Source organism: Manduca sexta, chromosome 18, assembly GCF_014839805.1.
Source record: "Manduca sexta isolate Smith_Timp_Sample1 chromosome 18, JHU_Msex_v1.0, whole genome shotgun sequence".
NCBI classification, from domain to species: domain Eukaryota; kingdom Metazoa; phylum Arthropoda; class Insecta; order Lepidoptera; family Sphingidae; genus Manduca; species Manduca sexta.
The window spans coordinates 14,871,129-14,889,915 of record NC_051132.1 but is presented as its reverse complement, the minus strand read 5'-3'; the positions used below and the strand labels follow the sequence as shown (position 1 = coordinate 14,889,915).

Below are 18,787 nucleotides of genomic sequence, written 5' to 3'. Positions count from 1 at the left end.
TCTCCTTCTGTCTACTGTATAATATTTCATTCTTGATTCCATTAAGCTATGGCTATTGTCCCGTATTTATGATGACCTTAAATGAACTAGATGTTGAGATGGTACAAACAAATAACCAAATGATAATTTTGTATTGTTAATACTTCCTTCTGAGAGAATAAAGAATTTACAAGAATTCAATGTTACATCAAATCCTCATATTTTTTTAGGGTTGCTGATTTATTTTTTAGTATACTTATTAATGAGTTTTTTTTTTAATAGTAATTGATGCAAAGTTAATTTTTGAATTAATTTATCAATAATGAAATTATTAGTCTAGATATAAGTGGCAGTTTTGACAAGATCAATAAAATTGTACACAAAATCATCATTTACTGTACCATCTATAAGAGACCCGTCCCAATACGATACAAGCTAATATTTTTGTGTCTAATTTATCTAATACTAAGGACATCTGTTGTAAGTAATTTTTTATTGAGATTCCAAGAAAAAAATTGCATAAATAATATAAACAATAGTTGTGTTATCAAAGGTAAGAGTTATGTAAGATTTTTTTCAAAATCTTTTCATTTCAATATCACTAAAAATATATTTTGAACAAGGAAAAAATGTTTAATCTTGGAATCTTAAAATTGTGTACCATAAAGCTATCATAACCTGTGTCGTGAATGCGGTGTTTGTTTTTTTCTATATTCGGACCCCGAGTACCAAAGTAGCCTAAATGTTATTAAACAATAATGGTGCATAGAGTCCCCTCAAATTCATTTTTTGTGTCTTGTGGTATTGAAAAAAGAAAATCAATAATAAATGGAATAAAGTATTCAATTCAAATGAAACACATACCCCCTTATTCATAAACGTTTTTTATCTAAGGACGGAGTAAAGCTGTGATAACAAGCCTGTTTCTCAGTGCCCAACGGCACTGAAATAGACATAGGGCCGTTGTGATTGGTTATTATTGTTGTATTTCAATATTAGCCAATCATAACGGCCCTACGTCTACGCACTGCGAAGACTGCCATGCCGTCAGCACTGAGAAACAGACTTGTTATCACAGCCTTACTCGATCGTTCGATAAAAAACGTCTATGAATAAGGGGGATAATGTATACAATACTGAAGCTGTGCAGTCACCATTGTTGAAATCTTTTCAATTATAAGTGAAAAATCGTATCTCAGGATACATTCTATTTTTCACGAGCAAGCAGTATTTAAAGGCATCTTGTACGATTAACAGTTTTAAAATTGTTAAGTTGTGGCTCTTTTTTTTAAAGTAAAAGTTTTGCAGTGTATACATACACAATATTTTCATATCTACATCAATAAGACCAATCTGATCCTCGGGGATTTAAATATTATGCAGCTAATGTTACGTCTTCATTATGTAACAATATTTACACAAAAGATTAAAACAAACACTGCAGTATTTGTGCTGTCGAAGGAAGTTTTGTTTTGATAAAATAAATACATACAGTAACACAGCTGTTGTGTAATGTGCAAGGATTAATTACTTAAAAGTTTAAATATGAGGTTTTTAAGAAATCGTTAATGTTATTTTCTTGTAATTCTGGGTAATTAATATTACATGAAAAACATTGCATTGACGGATAAAACATTATATTATTATTCTGCCACGAGTATTCCATTGCCACTAAATAACATGTTTTGCGTCAATTTTCTTCATAGCTGTGTTACTGTATCGTTTATATATATGAATAATTAAAAAAACGAAACTCTCTTCAACTGTTAACTAAATAACCTGCCTTCTCCGGCCAGTGGACCTCCCCGAAATCAAGGGCAACCACAGGAAGTTCAGAACTCTCGTCACTAGCTACATAGGTACTGTAGGGGATGTGTGTGTTGTTATAGTGTGCGTGTTGATTTGTAGTTACGGGGATCAAGGGGGTGTTGGTGGGTAACTGAAAAAAATGAAAAAAAAATTAAATAAAAAAGTTCATTCGTTTTTTAAAAGTCGTTAAATGTGGGTTATAGCGTTTTGTTGCCATATGCCTAATAATGGGACAAAAAGACGTAAGAAATATAGGTGGTAAACTATCCAAAGTCTTATAAAAAATATGCTGTTTCTATATTAGGGTTTCATTTTGTAGTTAGGTAAGGAATTTCGGAATAAAAGTTGCAACAGTGAATATATGCATAAAGATAAAATAAACATTATATTTATAAAGATATTTGCTTATAATGTTCGCTTTATTAGAATTAGCTAATATAGGGAGCATAGAATTGTTTATAATTCTGCTAGTAGTGTAAAAAATTAAGTAATTCGCAAATATATATTACAATTATTTATTGGTTGCTTTTCATACTATGAATTTAAAGTAGCTCTATTGAAAGTAAGTAAATAAAATGTTCATGATTTCTTTACTCGAAACGTCGGAAGTAGAATGAAATTAAATACCTTGATAAATTCCGTTAAACTGGAATAAATAAATAATATTAATTCATCAGCATCAATTCGATTCAAAACTTTCGAAGTAAAAAAATACACCAACACCCTCGCCCCATATTGACTGCTGAGGAATGTATTTTGATTTCTTTCTTTTTTCAAAGTTAACAAATAAGTTTCAGTTGTTTATAAACTTATTTTGAAATTTATTTAATTAGGCATGTTTTATGTACAGAACACATATTTTTTTCTTTTATCGATTTTTTTTAGTATATTTGTAAGTGGCGAGCATAAGTTTTGTTTCAACCCAATATAAGTAATGGGAAATATTTAGACAATATGCCTAATACGGTGACACTGCTGCAAATATTGAATATGTGCCGAAAATAATCTTAATATTTTATAAAAACAGTTTACATAGCGCATTAGGTAAAGTGCTGTACATTTTTTAAGCTGTGCAAATAATTATACGTAAGAGTAATCTTCTTCTTTTGCCATATTAACTATATTTTAAAACCGGTTGCAATTTTTTTTTCCATTTAGTTGCTAATAATTTTACTAAATGAGCCAAGACATAAAAATCATTTGTACATTTTTTTTTAATTCGCTTCACTATAATGTAAATTCGCTAAAGCAGCAGTGTAATGGAACCAACACTATACAACAAAATGTATAATTATGATTTCTTATTGCATGACAATATTATTTTATTTGAAAACAGTCATGCACGTCCAACCCAGAGTCCCGATTTTTTATTGATCACCGACACTATGTGTATACGGAAATAATATCGTATTTTTTTTTCTATTTTTCCCTTCAATTGTCCGTAATCGGATACTCGCTCGCGTCCGTGGAGGTTTGAGTAAGTCCCCGTGTTGAGATGAGCATGATGCCCTGATTGTCTTGTACATCTTCCATTTTGTATGTCATTGTCGTTTTCGAACCCAGTTTGAGTGTATGGAGTTGGTATTTTCGTGAAATTGTTATAAACTGTAGTATAAATTTTTATGTTGATGTATCGATCGGTTTATCGATAAAGTTCAGTTTTTGGGACGTCCTTGTTTTACAGCTTTTTAATATTGTCTGTTTTATTAATAATTTAAATTAAATAAACATACCTCGAAATACTAGACAAAATTTTATAAATACAACGTTCAAATCTAGATTTTTATTTTCAACTATCAAACATAATATTAAAACTAGCAAGGATTATCATCATTTTGCACTAAACAGTCACACAGCACCGCACGAAAGTTTATAACAATTTCTCCGTCAAGTGTGTTGTGAGTCTTGAAGTAGACCCCTCAGTCCATAATTTGTCGCCAGTGGCTCCGCCTGTCGAGCTCACCACTTCAGTAGTTAGTGACATGTCTGTCGTCTCTACTCTGTCATGTTTTCCGAACTTCGTTCTGAATTTAAAAAGCACGGTTATTTTTTAGTTTTCTTTTTTTTTATTTTTTTTTTCTTCGTCTTGACAAGCGTGCGTGTGATTGAAATGTAGACATTTAATAAGATTGCGGCAATCGATTTTTTATATCGATTTTTAATATAGTTTTTATGAATAGAATTATATAAAATATCATTTCGCTCGGATTGTCAACCGGTATAAGTAAAATGTTTAAGGTTTCTTTTGACTAGTTTATATTTCATTCATACCCCATGCAGAATTGAAATTCAGTTATGTTTGTTTATTTTCATTGAATAATACTTCTTTTTTACATGACGATATACCTTTTCTCTCTTTTTTGTTTTAATACACTTACTATCTGTCTTACATTGAAATTTAAGATTAAAATTTATAACTTCGATAGATATTTGCGCTTTTGATATTTAAAAAGTATTTTTTTTTATTTGCAATTAAAAAAATGATTTTATTTGACGCTGTTCACACGCTGAAGTTAATTTCGAAGCTTATTGGATAGTGCAATTTTTTTATAAAACTATTTTTTTTTTTGGAAAATAAATTGCGTGGCATTGTGATGCGTTAATAAATATAAACAAAATGCAAGCAACGTACTATTATCTTTTTTTTAATATCAACTGCTAATAATCTTATAAAGAAATATTTAGTTTAAAATCGGTTACTTAATTCCTTAAAAAATTTCAACAAATAACTCATAAAAAAAAAATTATTCGCCTAAAACATGTTTAAAAAAATTCACTTCCGTCATCACTCTGCCACTGCAAAAATACGACACGTCTATGCAAAGTATGATAAGTATAAATTTGTATATTTTCCCCACTAGCATTGAAACACTCACCGTCGAAGAGAAAGAGCATCGCCAAACCGAGCCGGCCACAGGAAGATATCGATACTCCAGGTATGATTATAGTTTTATCTGTACTTCGTGTGGAAAGTGAGTTGATATTTTATAAAACTATCAATGGGAATTTGTATTAATAAAATTGAGCGTCGGTGGGGTAGTTTTAAAACGGTACGACTGTTGTGCTAAGGTCTCCGGTTCGATCTCCGGGTCAGGAAAAGTGTTATTGGATTATTCTATCCAGTATCAGCCCGAAGTTTGGAATTTGTAACCGATACGGTGATAGGCTCGCCCCCTAACAAATCATGGGGCGGAATAATCTTGGTGAAAATTTGCGCCCCAGTTGCGGCTCTGCCTACCCCTTCGGGTATAAAAGGCATGGCTGCGTGTAATAATATTTGTTAACTCACTTTCCACAATGTGCTCGATTTAAATTAACATTACTTATAGAATTAACTGTTTTTTTTTATTTTTTTATTTTTAATATACAGTAGCTATAACCCATTCCTAACACTGAATGCGAGAGTTATTTTTGGTACCTATATATTATTATACATTTCAGTTTATTTTTTACCCCCCTCTTCCTCCTTCCCAATCCGAATCCCTTCCGGTGTTTGTGACCTGTTGTTATGCGTCCTATATATTATCCTAGTAGACGTTAGAAAAAATTGAAAAAAAAAAAAAGTTTTTCTCCGCGTTTGTACGTTTGTCGTGTTTTTTCGTCGAGTGATGTGTAAAATGTGCTAACGGTGTCGGCGTCAAAATAACAGCACGATCTTACCGGGGCGAGGGGGGGCGACGAAATAAACTGAAATGTATGAGAAACGACCTAAAGCAATGTTAACAACCGCCTCTTGTCCAGGACGTGTCTACATCGGCAGACCGATAAAAGATTACAATCCAGATTATCTGAGACAGTCAAGACTATCGCCTAGATCTTCCGTAAGATCCAGCATGAGCGATTTCACCGACACGACTATATCGACGTGGAACCAACGACATCCGCAGCCCCCCGCCGAATACCCCTCGGTACTTTCAGACAGATTGAAAATCTTGGACAGGGATAGAATAAACTTCCAAAGGCGGATAGAATTTGACACGTCGAATCTGAACGTGAGAGAACCGGGCACTTCGTACGCTGACAACGTGTACCGCACGTCCATCCAAGACAGGATGGAGTCCTTGTCTGACCAATTAACAAAGGTATTGAGCACTGGTGCAGGCAGTTCTCATATTAATGGCAGTTTGGCGGACAGCGGCATACAAACAGACAATACCAGCACCAGCGTGCCGCAGATATACATAGCAGAATACGCGCCTACAAGGGTGCTGAAAAAGGACGCCGCAGTCGACACCAGGAATGAAAATAACCAACAAGACATACCTTTTATAGACGATGACGAAGAAGACAAGTGGAGAAGACGATCGAACATTCTAGAAAAACATAAAAGCATGTCGAACATACCTGAAAGAATCGAAGAAGTCAGTTCACAGGAGATCTCACCGGAGAGGTTAACGAACAGTCTTAACAGAGCCAAATCACCGACTTTCGTCGAGAAGTTCAAGAAATTCTTCGTCGATATCGGACTAGTCAAAACGGAGATTGGGAACGTCGAAAGAGACACGAATACGCTTCCCAAAAGTCTAAACTCCAGTTACAGAACAAGAAGCGTCACCCCTACAACGAGCTTGGAGCCAAGAGACGCGTCGACTTTGCCCAAAGACATGAGATTTCGTAAAGTCAGATCGACACAAACCGTATTCATAAAACAGGAATCTCCACTGTTAAAAGAGACGGAGTCATCAATGAAGACTCACGTGTCTGTGGTGCAACTGAATGGAGACGAATATAAAGATGACGAATCCGAAAAATTCATCAAAGAAGTAGTGTACGTCAAGAGTAGTATAGCTACAGCTGAAATCTACACTACTAATGATTCTGGCAGTACCATTATAAAAGTCCCTCCAGCAGATTGAGTTAACTTTAATTCACAACTTGTGTAAACTTTTGTTTCGATATCGATATAAATTTGTAATCAAGAAATGCTACAGCTATCGATAAAATTGTTTGTGCAATTTTTTATATTTTTCTTAGCGTTTTCTTTCGACATATTCTCGTACGAGAATAAAATATTCCAAAGTAAACGCTGAGGAAATCGATATATCGATATGTACTTTTATGTTTGAAATTGTATCGATTATCGTGTTTGATTTGTGATTCCTATGTGTAGAATAGGTATTAACAGTCCCGGTGGAAGTTATTTTAAACAGCGCATAAATATTACAGTATTTAGTTAATAAAATGATTGTGGTTCTTTTTGAGATTCAAAGTGGGTTCTGTCAGTGAGTGTTGGCGGCGAATATCGCCAATTTTGTGTGCGTCTACATTATAGACTTGTCGATAGGCATAGACTGAGTTTATCGATTTCCTTACTAAAAGTTTGATATTCGAAATACAATCGATATAAATATATATTTTATCGATATAACATATTATATACGATTTCATGTTCGATATTGAATACGAAGACCAACGAAACAAACAGAAAATAATCGATAGTATTCATTCGATACTTTTGAACAAACTTGTAGTTTTTGCTTTGATAAAATATATATCCCAGTAATAAATATCTATCCAATCATCGATAAAGTTATTCTGTGCTTACACTTTAATCTACGGCCACCTGTCCACAGTTTAAATACAGTATAGAATACAATTAGCTTTATTATATTATTTCTCTTCGAAAGTAGAGGAAATAGAAGTCACAATTATGTATTTAGTTTTGGTTACCTAGTGGACAGTTCTTCTCGAGTCGATATGTGTATATGTGAAAGATATAATTTATTTTAAAAGAGTAATATATTAAACAGATGTTATATGTACCTTGTATTGTCCGCATTTGTATCTTAGCGTAGTTTTGTATAGTGATGTGACTGGACGGTTTATCGACTTTTACGCTAATGTCGCGGCTTTGGGTATCGATATAGTGAATGTAGGGAAGTGTTTACGATATTATTTAATACGATTCAGACAGCTAATGAGCTTTTTTAGTATTGCGTCTTTCAACGATAGAGTAGATATTATATCGATTGTTAATATATCGATAGGAAAATATATTAATATTGGGAACATAACGTCCTTTAAAAACTGACTTACGCATCGAACATGTTCCAAATATAAGTATCTGCTAACCATGCATTATGTACTTTTGTATTAAAATATTATGTAGTGTCAATAAAATGCCTATTAATAGTGTTTTACTATGAAAAAAATGTTAACACACATAATATTATAGTAAATAAATTGCCAGCTGTTTAATGCCGTTAGCATATATTTAAAAAAACATGCATATAAGGTCGTGTAGGAAAATATATTTCTTAGAAAAAAAAACGATATAGTATAATAGTTTAAAGTACGTCAAAGAGTATTTAAAATGTCACAAAATAAAACAATGCATGTATACCGTTGTCTATGAAAACAGTGATACAATAATGAAAACAGTGGAAAATATAAAAATGAAAGATTTAATAATTTTATGTGATTTTTTATTTTTGTTTTCAAATCATTAATGATAACAAAGATTTTGTAAGAGAGTTTGGATCATGTATTCTCTTATTTTTTTAAAATAATATTATTCTTCAAATACTATATTCCGGTTTCAAGGTGTTGTTAGTGCTCTTTCGAACATTAAGTTCAAAACGATAATGCTTTGTGGGATATCCCTCCCTAAAACGTTTTCTCAATGTGCCACTGTTTTTGTAAAGCAATCTGTTTTTGGTATTAATCGCAGCGATGACGTCGTGTTGCGATTTTTTTGTATATTTATCAAAATTTGGAACTTAATATGCAATACAGAGTCTGTGGGGGTTCGAAGTAAAAAAAAAACGGTATAGTGTTGGAAAAATATCCATAAAATATATTTTTTTATGAAAATGACTGAGTGTTCTTGCGCCCGCGCCGTTTTTGTGAAAGACACTTGTTACAATGTGTTCAAGTGAAAGTAATTAAAATGCTTGAATTTAAATTTGTAAGCTAATTGCTGGTATCTAAAATTGAAAAGGTGACAAAATTAATTTCTAATAATTGATTATTGAGAAATGAAAATTCAATGAAATAAATTTTACATTTAATTAAAAAAAAAAACAGATTTAATGTTGACTTTGTATTGCTATTAATGATATGATATAAATCAATTTTGATATATTTTTTGTATATGTTTTAATATATTTATGAATTAAACGCGGTTACCTTTACACTGTTGTTTTAATCATCAAGGCATCTTGGAAATTATTTATGAAGCACGCACTCATATTTTTTTTACTTAGTATTAATAACAAAGCGAAAACGTCATAATAAAATTAAATTATACTTGTTGCCATACTGGTTATTTAAAAATTACTATTAAATTATTGTTTCGATTTTTCCATTCCACAATAGAGTAAAAATAAAAAAAAAAAAACACCTCAGCTACTTCTCTACAAAACCATCCCCTACCACCGTCTATAGCATAATGTATCTACATGTACCAATATATTTCACGCCCTCCCGACGGACAGGCGGCGCAAGCTCCAGCGGTGTCGCAAGCGTGAAAGCAGGTGAGACATGTCGCTTTGCATTGTACCGTGTACAAATGGTAGGGGCGTGTCGTGCGTGTGCGTTCCTTTTTTAATTTGAATTTTTTGTTTTTTTTTTCTCGCGTGTGTTTTGATTGGTGTGGTTAGTTTTTAACCCGTCATGACTTGTCAAACAGCTACGCGTGTGACGGAAAAATAACCTTATTATGTAGTATATAAGGTTATAATCCCGTGACACACGCAAATGTCATGTAGCTGTCTTGGCTCGCCGGCGAGAGACCAAGAGTTAAAGGTAGTGATATTTTTTTAAATAATAAAAAAGTAAATGTCATTTGATTGCCTAACATAACTTAGAGATTAGGTGAAATTCTCGAAAGCAGTAAATTATTATTTGTAGATGTAACAACAATAAAAATGAAAAGCGACATTCTATTTATTTGATTTATAACTTCTTTTAAAGAAATTCAATAAAAATACACAACATATATTTAAAAAATAAAAAAGTAGGACAGCTAGGAAAAATATACTTTTTTTACAATATATCAAAAAGTTTAGCAATGGAGCGCGTAGAAATGCCAAATTCTGCTTAAACACACGAGAATCGATTGGTTTTTGTATCAAAATTTAGTAGCTGATGCTTCACAGTCATCGCTTTCTGTGTTCCTACGCTCCCTTGCTACGCTTTTTGCTTATGTGATGTAACTACAGTAATGTCCCGGAATCAAGTTAGGTTGCGTCCAAATTCGCATCCACGAATAAATTTGAGCCCTTAGAAATAAAAATTGTATTGTTAAAAATTAACTTCTTTTTATTTTTAAATTATAAGTTATATTTTTGTCCTTTTCATAATGGAATTGCATTTTCATTTTGCGTGTTCGGGGACATTGCTGTACCTACTTAAATAAAATGAAACAATAATAAAACCATAAAACTTATTTTCACATATTTTCTACTCTTTTCATGCTGCTATGACCTACATCGGATCTTTTTCTATTGGGTACACCGCCGGCCACTTGGATTCTTTATTTCTCTTCCTCCCTACACCTTAAATCTGCATGCATTTATTTCTTTTGACGATTGAACGTTAAATGCTGCACCAATAAAAAATACGATGTTTTAAACGGTCAAGCTCCATATAAAAAATATAAATTTAAACATGCTATTTTGGACATATAAACTTCTATACTTCGCCGTCTATCGTAAACTTTGCTTCCATTTTACAACACAAATCTTTTTTAAACTGTGCCAAATTTTCTTTTTATACATGTATATGTATCTTAATAAACCTATGTATACAAATGCGAGTGTTATTTGTGCCATTAGTTTCGTTGTCTGACGTAACAGCGCACATAACTCCCACCTCAGTCACGTCGCCGGTTTCAACGGCGGCTAAAGTGACTGTATCGTCAGCCAAAACGTCAGTTCCGACGGAACCTGACGTCGCTTTCCCGGCTGTATTGAAAGGGTCGCAAAAACAGAGAGTGCCACCTCCCGTCCCTCCGAGAGGCTCGCCCAAAGCCAAGCGAGGAGGAGGCAACTCGCAAACTAGTGTCGAAACTAAAGGTGAATATCTAAATATAAACCTATCTGTATCGGACATACCTTCTCAGACACCGATTACGAGTAGTGACGATGACATCTCGTTCTTTGGGCATGATTTTAAATATAAGCCTGCTGCATGTTCCGTGTCTTCTATATCTCAATTGCCTGTTAAAATCGCCGCATCCAACGCTTACTTAAATTATGCTGATGAAGGAGACAGTATTACTGAAAGGGCTCATATCACTAAGGATCTTAGTTCACAGTCATCGATGATGGCTAGCTTTGATATTCAGAAAATTCTTAGAGAACATTTAGATTCTGGTGATTATAATGATACATCATTTACAGAATCTAGTAGCGAAGAAAAACTTGTTACACACGATATAAAAGATAGAATTAAGCCTGGAATGACTCAAGACGTTAAAGAAGGACTGTCAAAGAGTACATCTGAAATCAATAAAGGCATTGGAACGACAATAAAAGAAATAAAAGATACACCTAAGCCTGTTGTTTCTCAAGAAGTCAAAGGAGAACAATTAAAAGGTCTACCTGAGATGAATAAGGGTATGGCAACGACAACAAATGAAATCAAAGATGTGCCTAAGCCTGTGGTGACTCAAGAAGTCAAAGAAGGACAATTAAAAGGCCCATCTGAGATCAATAAAGGCATCGCAACGACAACAAAAGAAATCAAAGATGTACCAAAGCTTGTAGTGACTCAAGAAGTCAAAGGAGAACAATTAAAAGGCCCATCTGGGATCGATAAGGGCATCGCAACGGCAACAAAAGATATACCTAAGCCGCTAGTGACCCAAGAAGTCAAAGGAGGACAATTAAAAGGCCCACCTGAGGTCAGTAAGGGCATCTCAACGGCAACAAAAGATAAATCTAAGCCGGTAGTGACTCAAGAAGTCAAAGGAGGTCAATTAAAAGGCCCACCTGAGGTCAGTAAGGGCATCTCAACGACAACAAAAGATAAATCTAAGCCGGTAGTGACTCAAGAAGTCAAAGGAGGTCAATTAAAAGGCCCACCTGAGGTCAGTAAGGGCATCGCAACAGCAACAAAAGATATAAAAGATATACCTAAGCCGGCAGTGACTCAAGAAGTTAAAGGAGGACAATTAAAAGGCCCATCTGAGGTCGGTAAGGGCATCGCAACGGCAACAAAAGGAATAAAAGATATATCTAAGCCTGTAGCGGCTCAGGTAGTCAAAGGAGGTCAATTAAAAGGCCCATCTGAAGTCGGTAAGGGCATCGCAACGGCAACAAAAGGAATAAAAGATATATCTAAGCCTGTAGCGGCTCAAGTAGTCAAAACTGAGGAGTTAAAAATGCCATCTGAAAGAAACGAAGACATTACAACTACAATAAAAGTTGAAACAAAATCTGTAATAACACAAGAAGTCAAAGTAATGCAGTCAAAAACTCCACCTGAAGTCAATAAAGGCGTTGCAACTACAATAAAACATGAACATAAACCTGCAATAGCAGAAGAAGCCAAAGGAAAACAATCTAAAAGTCCTTCCGAATTTGTAAAAGGTTTTTCAACTGCAAAACAAGAAATGAAAGGAGAACATAGAAATGTAGTGACCGAAGAAGTCAGAGGAAGACACTCTAAAAGTCCATCTGAATTTATTAGGGGCATTGCAACCACAATAGGAGATAAATTTTCCAAGAAAACGCCTAGTAGTGTTGACGAGAAAACCAGTGTCCATAATGTCAAATCGTCTGATCTCATTTCTGCGGCTAAAACTTTTAAAAGAACTTCGAGGTTAGACAAAGAAATGAATCTCCAAAGCGGGATTGATACCATAAAAACAGAGCCAAAAGTTGAAGACAAAGAAAAACCTGGTATCATATCAGGTATCACTAAGAAACTCAACATAAACCAATCAAAAAAAGAAAAGGCATCACATGAAAAGAAATCGAAACCTAAAGTAGAAATAAGGACGTATACTGAAGGGCGTCTAAAGGGTGGCATGACTAAAGATGAAGTCGTATGCCATAAGAAGGCTAAATCTCGGATTGACATGTTCCAAAAACAAATTTGGAAAGTGCAATCGGATTCCGAGAATAGTTCTAGACGAAGTTCTTTTTCGTCGACACAGGAAACCAAAAAACCTATGGACCTTGAGAAGTCGATCGCAAAAGATACTAAAAAGATTTTCGAACCTATAGAGTTTACTTATGAAAGTACAAGCTCTGTTGACAGAAAGCATTTCTGTCTAAAAACAACCGCAGTCCAACCAATTGTAGCAAAAAGTATAAGCGGCAATGTCCATGAGAAAATTAAACAATTTTCTGAAACTCCGATACACATGACTCCAAACAAAATACCAAGACAGAAGAAAAAGGGAAGCCTAAAGAAGAAGAATGAGAAGAAAAAGATTTTATTAATGAAAAAAGATATTGAAGAGAGTTTGTAAAGACTTGATATATACCGAACGAAGTATTTGAAACTATTATTGTAAGACGGCAAATATGTCGTATCGATGCAAATTTTACACTAATTAAAATGTTACGAAGGGTTTGTTGAGATGGTGATGACTAGATTATAGTCGTGACTAATTTATAAGAACCCTTTTCAATCAATCAGTATTTACTCGCGTACTTAATGTACATTTAAAAATGATTTCTATATTTTGTATTACTATTACGTACAGCGTATCTTAGCATCGTAGATGCATTCGCGTAAACATAATTCGGAATGTACATTTCGTTTGGAGCTTTTTTGTTTATCTGTATAAAGGTTTTGAACCACTAGGCAATGCTAGTTGTAGCATGAAGTAGCTGTGAATGTCCTTTTGTTGTGTTCGTACTACTGCCATTTTGTACTTTAACTATTTACAAGTTCATACCTGTAGTAATTTTATTGAAAATCCCGTTTGTCAATTTCGATAATCTGAATGCAGGTATCAATTGTGTTTTTTAAGATTTTAGTACTTTCTGGTGTTTAGAATGCGTCCGATTGTTTTGGTATAACGGGATTTGTTAATGCGTCTCGTATTTATGTTTTATCATTAACTACTAATATTTTTATATCTTACCGTTTATATTTGTATTTTTTTAGCGTGTGTGAAACTAGCAGTTTCATAAGTTTTGTTTGCTCGTTTGCATCCAGTATTGCACTTGTAAAAGAACCTTTGGTAGCAATAGTGTTTGCTCGATCCTGTTTGCTAAGTAGTAATGCTAGCCCGTCCTCAGCCGCGGCATCGTTGTCGTGCTGTTCGACGCCGCCGCCGCCATTCGAGGAGGCGCCACCTCCGCGCACCAGTCGGACCAACTCTTCATCCACGACGTCGTCGAGCGCGTCGGGCAGGCGGCGCGGGGCATCCAGTGCTGCTAGTGTTATGACCACGTCTTCTGCGTCGTCGCTGGCTCTTACGCCAGCAGCGCTGAGCAGTGCCAAGAGCAACGAGGCGAGGTAGTAGTTTTGATTTGTGGATTTTTTCTCGTCTTCATTTCGCACTTAATTATTTTAATATGTTTACATAGTAGTTGTCTTTATAAGGATCTCGTATTAATTCTGATGGTAAGTAAAAATTCTAAATATAGGAATGACAATTGACCGTCTTGAATGTAAGTTAAACAAAACAAACACGAATTGGGAATCTCCTTTTTTTATGAATATCTTAGCTTTGATTTTATATAACCTGTCTTCATAATTTAACCCACATTCAAATTGAACTATGATACGCTATGACAGAATGATAAATGTTTATTAAAATCTTAGCTACAAAGTAAGGAAGTTCATCAGTTCTTGGAATAAAGAAGCTATATTCTTTACCTATAAATATGATTTATAAATGTTATAGCGTATGCTGGACGCCACCGGCGTCAGTGGAAGGCTCCACGCCGACATGGACGGAGGGCACGCCGAGTTTCACGGAGTCTAGTAGTAGTGAACAAGGTATGAAGCCAAATCTCCATGTACCAGTCTTGGACAGACTGACTTGGTATGTAATATCAATTCACACTACCACAATATTCCAGGCTACCCAATAACTCCGGCGCGGTCGGAAGGCGGCCGCTCGCCGCGCCCGCCGCCGCCCCCCGCGCGCATCGCCCCCCCGACCACCATCAACTGTCTCACCAGCGAAGTGGTAAGTCATTGTGGACGAGCGGTGAAGCGGTTGGAAGGAGCTTTAATTTTAGTACAAGTAGATTCGCAACATTATGATTGGATGTATGTTTTTATTGGCGTGTCCCATTGTTTCGACGGTCCGACATTTCATTATTATGGTAATTTGAACCGAGACACCACATCGGTGTGAACCACATAAGGGTGATTGTTGTCCGGCAAAGGACTGGCATAATTGCTTATGGTTCATTTAAGCCTCACGGCTTTTTTTAGTTTATATCTGTAGTGGTCACCCATTACGATAATACTCTTTGTGAAGGTCTAATATTAAAGCTCCAATCAACTATTTCACTACATTGCTCTCTGAATACACAGCACATTTGGTACGTAATGTATCGGTGGAGGCATCCACAGTTAGTAACATATGCAATCGCTTCGTACTAACTTCATATTTTATGGTATAAATTTTAAATACTATGGCAACACCAAAATTCAATTTCAGTCTCTTATAACATAAATGTAGCCTTGTTGTCAGTATATAAATAAAATTTTTACTATAAAATATTTAATATTGTTAAACACCAGAAATTATTCATCGACCTAAAAACGACCACACTCTTACATCTCCAGTATTTATGGTAAATTTTATATAGAAGAAAAATATAAAAAAAAAAATATTTTGTCGCACGACATGAAAACATTTAAAATTTCTGGTGTTTTACAAAAACGGTCGAAAGTACTAAAGTTAGTAAGTCTTTTTAATAACGCGGTATGTATGAGCTATTTAGTACTAACCAACTATTTCTTTAAATGGACGTTTTCAATAAACAATCCCAACATTAGTTTTTATACGACCCGAGAATAAAGCAATCAAAATAAGTTATTTTTAAGCATGTCAAAAAACCTTTTATCTGATTGGTCAATTTCGACGATCGATAGAGAAACGCGATTGGGATCGTCTATTGAAATCAGCGGTGAGCCGTTTCGACTGTAAACTAGACAGCATAACACAGCTTAACCTAACACAATTTATTTACATATATATATTAATGCTGGCCATTTTCCTTTGGACGCTGCTTTGACGGTGGGTTACGCAGATGCATTTGAAAGAGCGAGTAGAGAGGGACTACAAATGATTAGAAACGCCACGGTTACGCTTGCCTAAGTTTGATTGACTGACCGAAGCCTCGTTCATCTGTACGCTACCTTAGAAAAAAATACAAACTAAATAAAAACCTTCTTTTTCAAAGTCGGTTAAATGTCGCTGAATGTCAGTGCATTGCCGATATAATTCAATAGAATACTGATTTAACATCGTATACAGCTGGATTCGATATTCAAATGCTCAATTTCTACAGTTATTAGTTATTGTACATATCAGTATTGTATTTTTGTTTGCGGAGGTTTTATTGCTGAGTTAAATGTTTGGTGTTTTCGACGAAAAAGGATCTGTGTCGTGCTCAATTAAATTAGCTGGTTTGTGGAAAAACATCATAGCCTATGATCAGTCAATGGTTATGTTATTTGACTATAATAATTTGTTACACTACAGAACTGGTAAAGTATAACGGGAAAAAATGAGCCTCAATATTTGTTTTGTCCAATTCTAAATTTAAAAAATCTCAATAAATACGATTCTGAATTCAAATTAATCTACGTATACTAAAAGTGAATAAATTGACGTGGCGTTAACATAAATCCAAAGATGACGAGGCTTGTCTAGTAAAGAATTAAAGGGCGGCGCGCCCGCCCAACCAAACTTCGGTGTTCATATTGATCTTTTATCGAAATTGTAAAATGTAATCTATGTTAAAATTTAGTCAGTCGGTATGTTTCAGCGCTAGCTTTTTTAGATGAGACACGAATCATTTGTCATGGCAACTTTGATACGTATTCGATGTTTCACTTACCGCGGTTTCCGTTAACACGGTTTCGATGTACGCGGGTACTTTACATACTAATTAGTGTTAATTATTAGCATTTTTCATTTAATAAAAACGTAAATCAAAACAGTCATTAAAAACACTGACTGAGGTTGATTTTTTTAATTTTTATTCCAAAACTAGTAAAATAAAGGTTGGGAATTATACACTTGTTTAATACCTGTGCATTTGTTATCTGTGATTTGTTGAGAGTTTGTCCGCGGTTAGTGAAACATTTCACAAACTTGCTTTCGTTATAAAGAAAGCGAAGTATTTTTTTTTTATAGTAAAATTAATATTTTAATAACATATTCGAGACCATAAGGTAAAAGTAGAGCAGAAATTAAAAAACAAATCGGCAAAAAAATATCAGGAATAGAATCAGCAAATTAGGCCTTTTTTTTTCCTTTTCAACTTGTTTTAGCACGTAAGGTAAGGATGGTTCCTTAAAGCCAATTTTTAAATATCTTGCGAAAAAATCCGCGGTAAAAATTCCTTCAATATAAAAAGTTTCCAAATCAAGTTAAGTCTCGAATGTGTTTTAAAATATGCGAATAATTCATAAAAAAATTCTAAGATTCCAATATGTTGGTAAATGAATAGGTGGCGCACACATAACTAATTATGCGACATCTTCTGCGACACACAAAATTATTCTCCATGAAGAAATAATATGAATTGTAAATGGCTTTTAGAAAATCAAAAAGTGCTCAAAACTTATTTAAGTTAAAGTAAAGTATTTTTTGCAATATTTCATAATTTACCTAAATTGGCGCCAAATCAAAACTAGCCTTAGAAAGTAAAAAAAACGCAATGTTGCCACAAAAATATATTTGGCGCGTCCATTACGTTTTGTTTTTACTAAAACCTTCTGTATTGAAACATTTTTTTTTCTAATTTTGACACATTTTATGGTCAAAATTATTGTTAATATTTTTTACAGTATCCATTATTCATTTAACAACATATTATTCCCATGTTATACTTACTGTTGATATCGTAAACTAACGCTAGATCTGTTGTATTATGGGAAACAATTGCCAAAATCGTGGACCCACATTATAAACTAATATAGGAAATTTTAAAGCTGATGGTAGGTGTAATATAATTTTTGGCCTTATACGTAATTAATATTTTTCTTAGTTCATATTTTTATTCCTATTATAGAGATAACTTTTTTGAATAGTACATACCAATTTCGAATCAAAATGACTGTCATTTTTTTGTTAGTCATTTGTATAAAAACATTTTACCGAAATTTACGATTTTCTAAGTAATGCAAATCAAAATTTTAAATTTAAAAAGTTTCTTCCTTTTGTATTCGTCTCCGATAACTTCCAAAATTTTATATCAAAATATAAAGTACGGGAAATATACTCATAATTTGATTTCAATACAAAAATGTTAAATGAAATTCGTTTGGTGTGTTATTTATTTAAATTTAGATAATAATATTTATTAGAAATATATTCGGTTAAATAGATTTTTCGTTGAACATCAGCTGCGTTAGTTGACGCCTATCTTGTAGTACAAATTCGGAAATAATTTTAAAATTGTTACATTCAGTGTTGCCAACTAAAACACCGGATTTCTATGATTTGCTGTACCTGTGAGGTAAACAATTATTTACACATTTATTTACGATTAAAGACTTATGCAATTGTGAAGGAAGATATGATAAAGGCATTTTTATGAATAGATTATTTTTTTAATTTTAATCATCATAAGTAAATATCCGAATATAAATATTCAATTTTGTAGGCTATTGTGATGACGCGAGTTAATTTGATTTTTCTTTAATGTGTTCTGTTTTTTCCATACCTCGAAGGTACAGACACATCTATAATTGCTATTATAATGTAATACAAAAATGGTTGTCTGAATAACGAAGCAATTAATCGCTTTTGAAATATGTGTAATCTGCTTTTGTGTGGGTGTGTGTGAAGTGTGCAAGAGATCTGCGAGTTTTTCTGAACTTTTGTAACAGACGTTGGTATTTG

General features: G+C 33.8%; 1 protein-coding gene across 5 annotated transcripts in view; it reads left to right on the top strand.

The window, feature by feature from the left end:
- Positions 1–18,787, top strand: part of LOC115440301 (phosphatidylinositol 4-phosphate 5-kinase type-1 alpha) — a 50,237-nt gene that overhangs the window by 29,712 nt on the left and 1,738 nt on the right. For 2 of the 5 annotated variants that reach the window (XM_037439827.1, XM_037439826.1), the window contains 2 exons: positions 4,650–4,724; positions 5,530–7,780. In XM_037439827.1, the coding sequence (XP_037295724.1) occupies positions 4,650–4,724; positions 5,530–6,644 (1,190 nt within the window). In that variant the 3' untranslated portion in view covers positions 6,645–7,780. Of the gene's footprint in view, positions 1–4,649; positions 4,725–5,529; positions 7,781–9,224; positions 9,264–10,565; positions 10,806–13,988; positions 14,212–14,599; positions 14,695–14,777; positions 14,888–18,787 lie in introns of those variants that run through there. The other 3 variants (XM_037439828.1, XM_037439830.1, XM_037439829.1) reach the window with 3 other exon arrangements.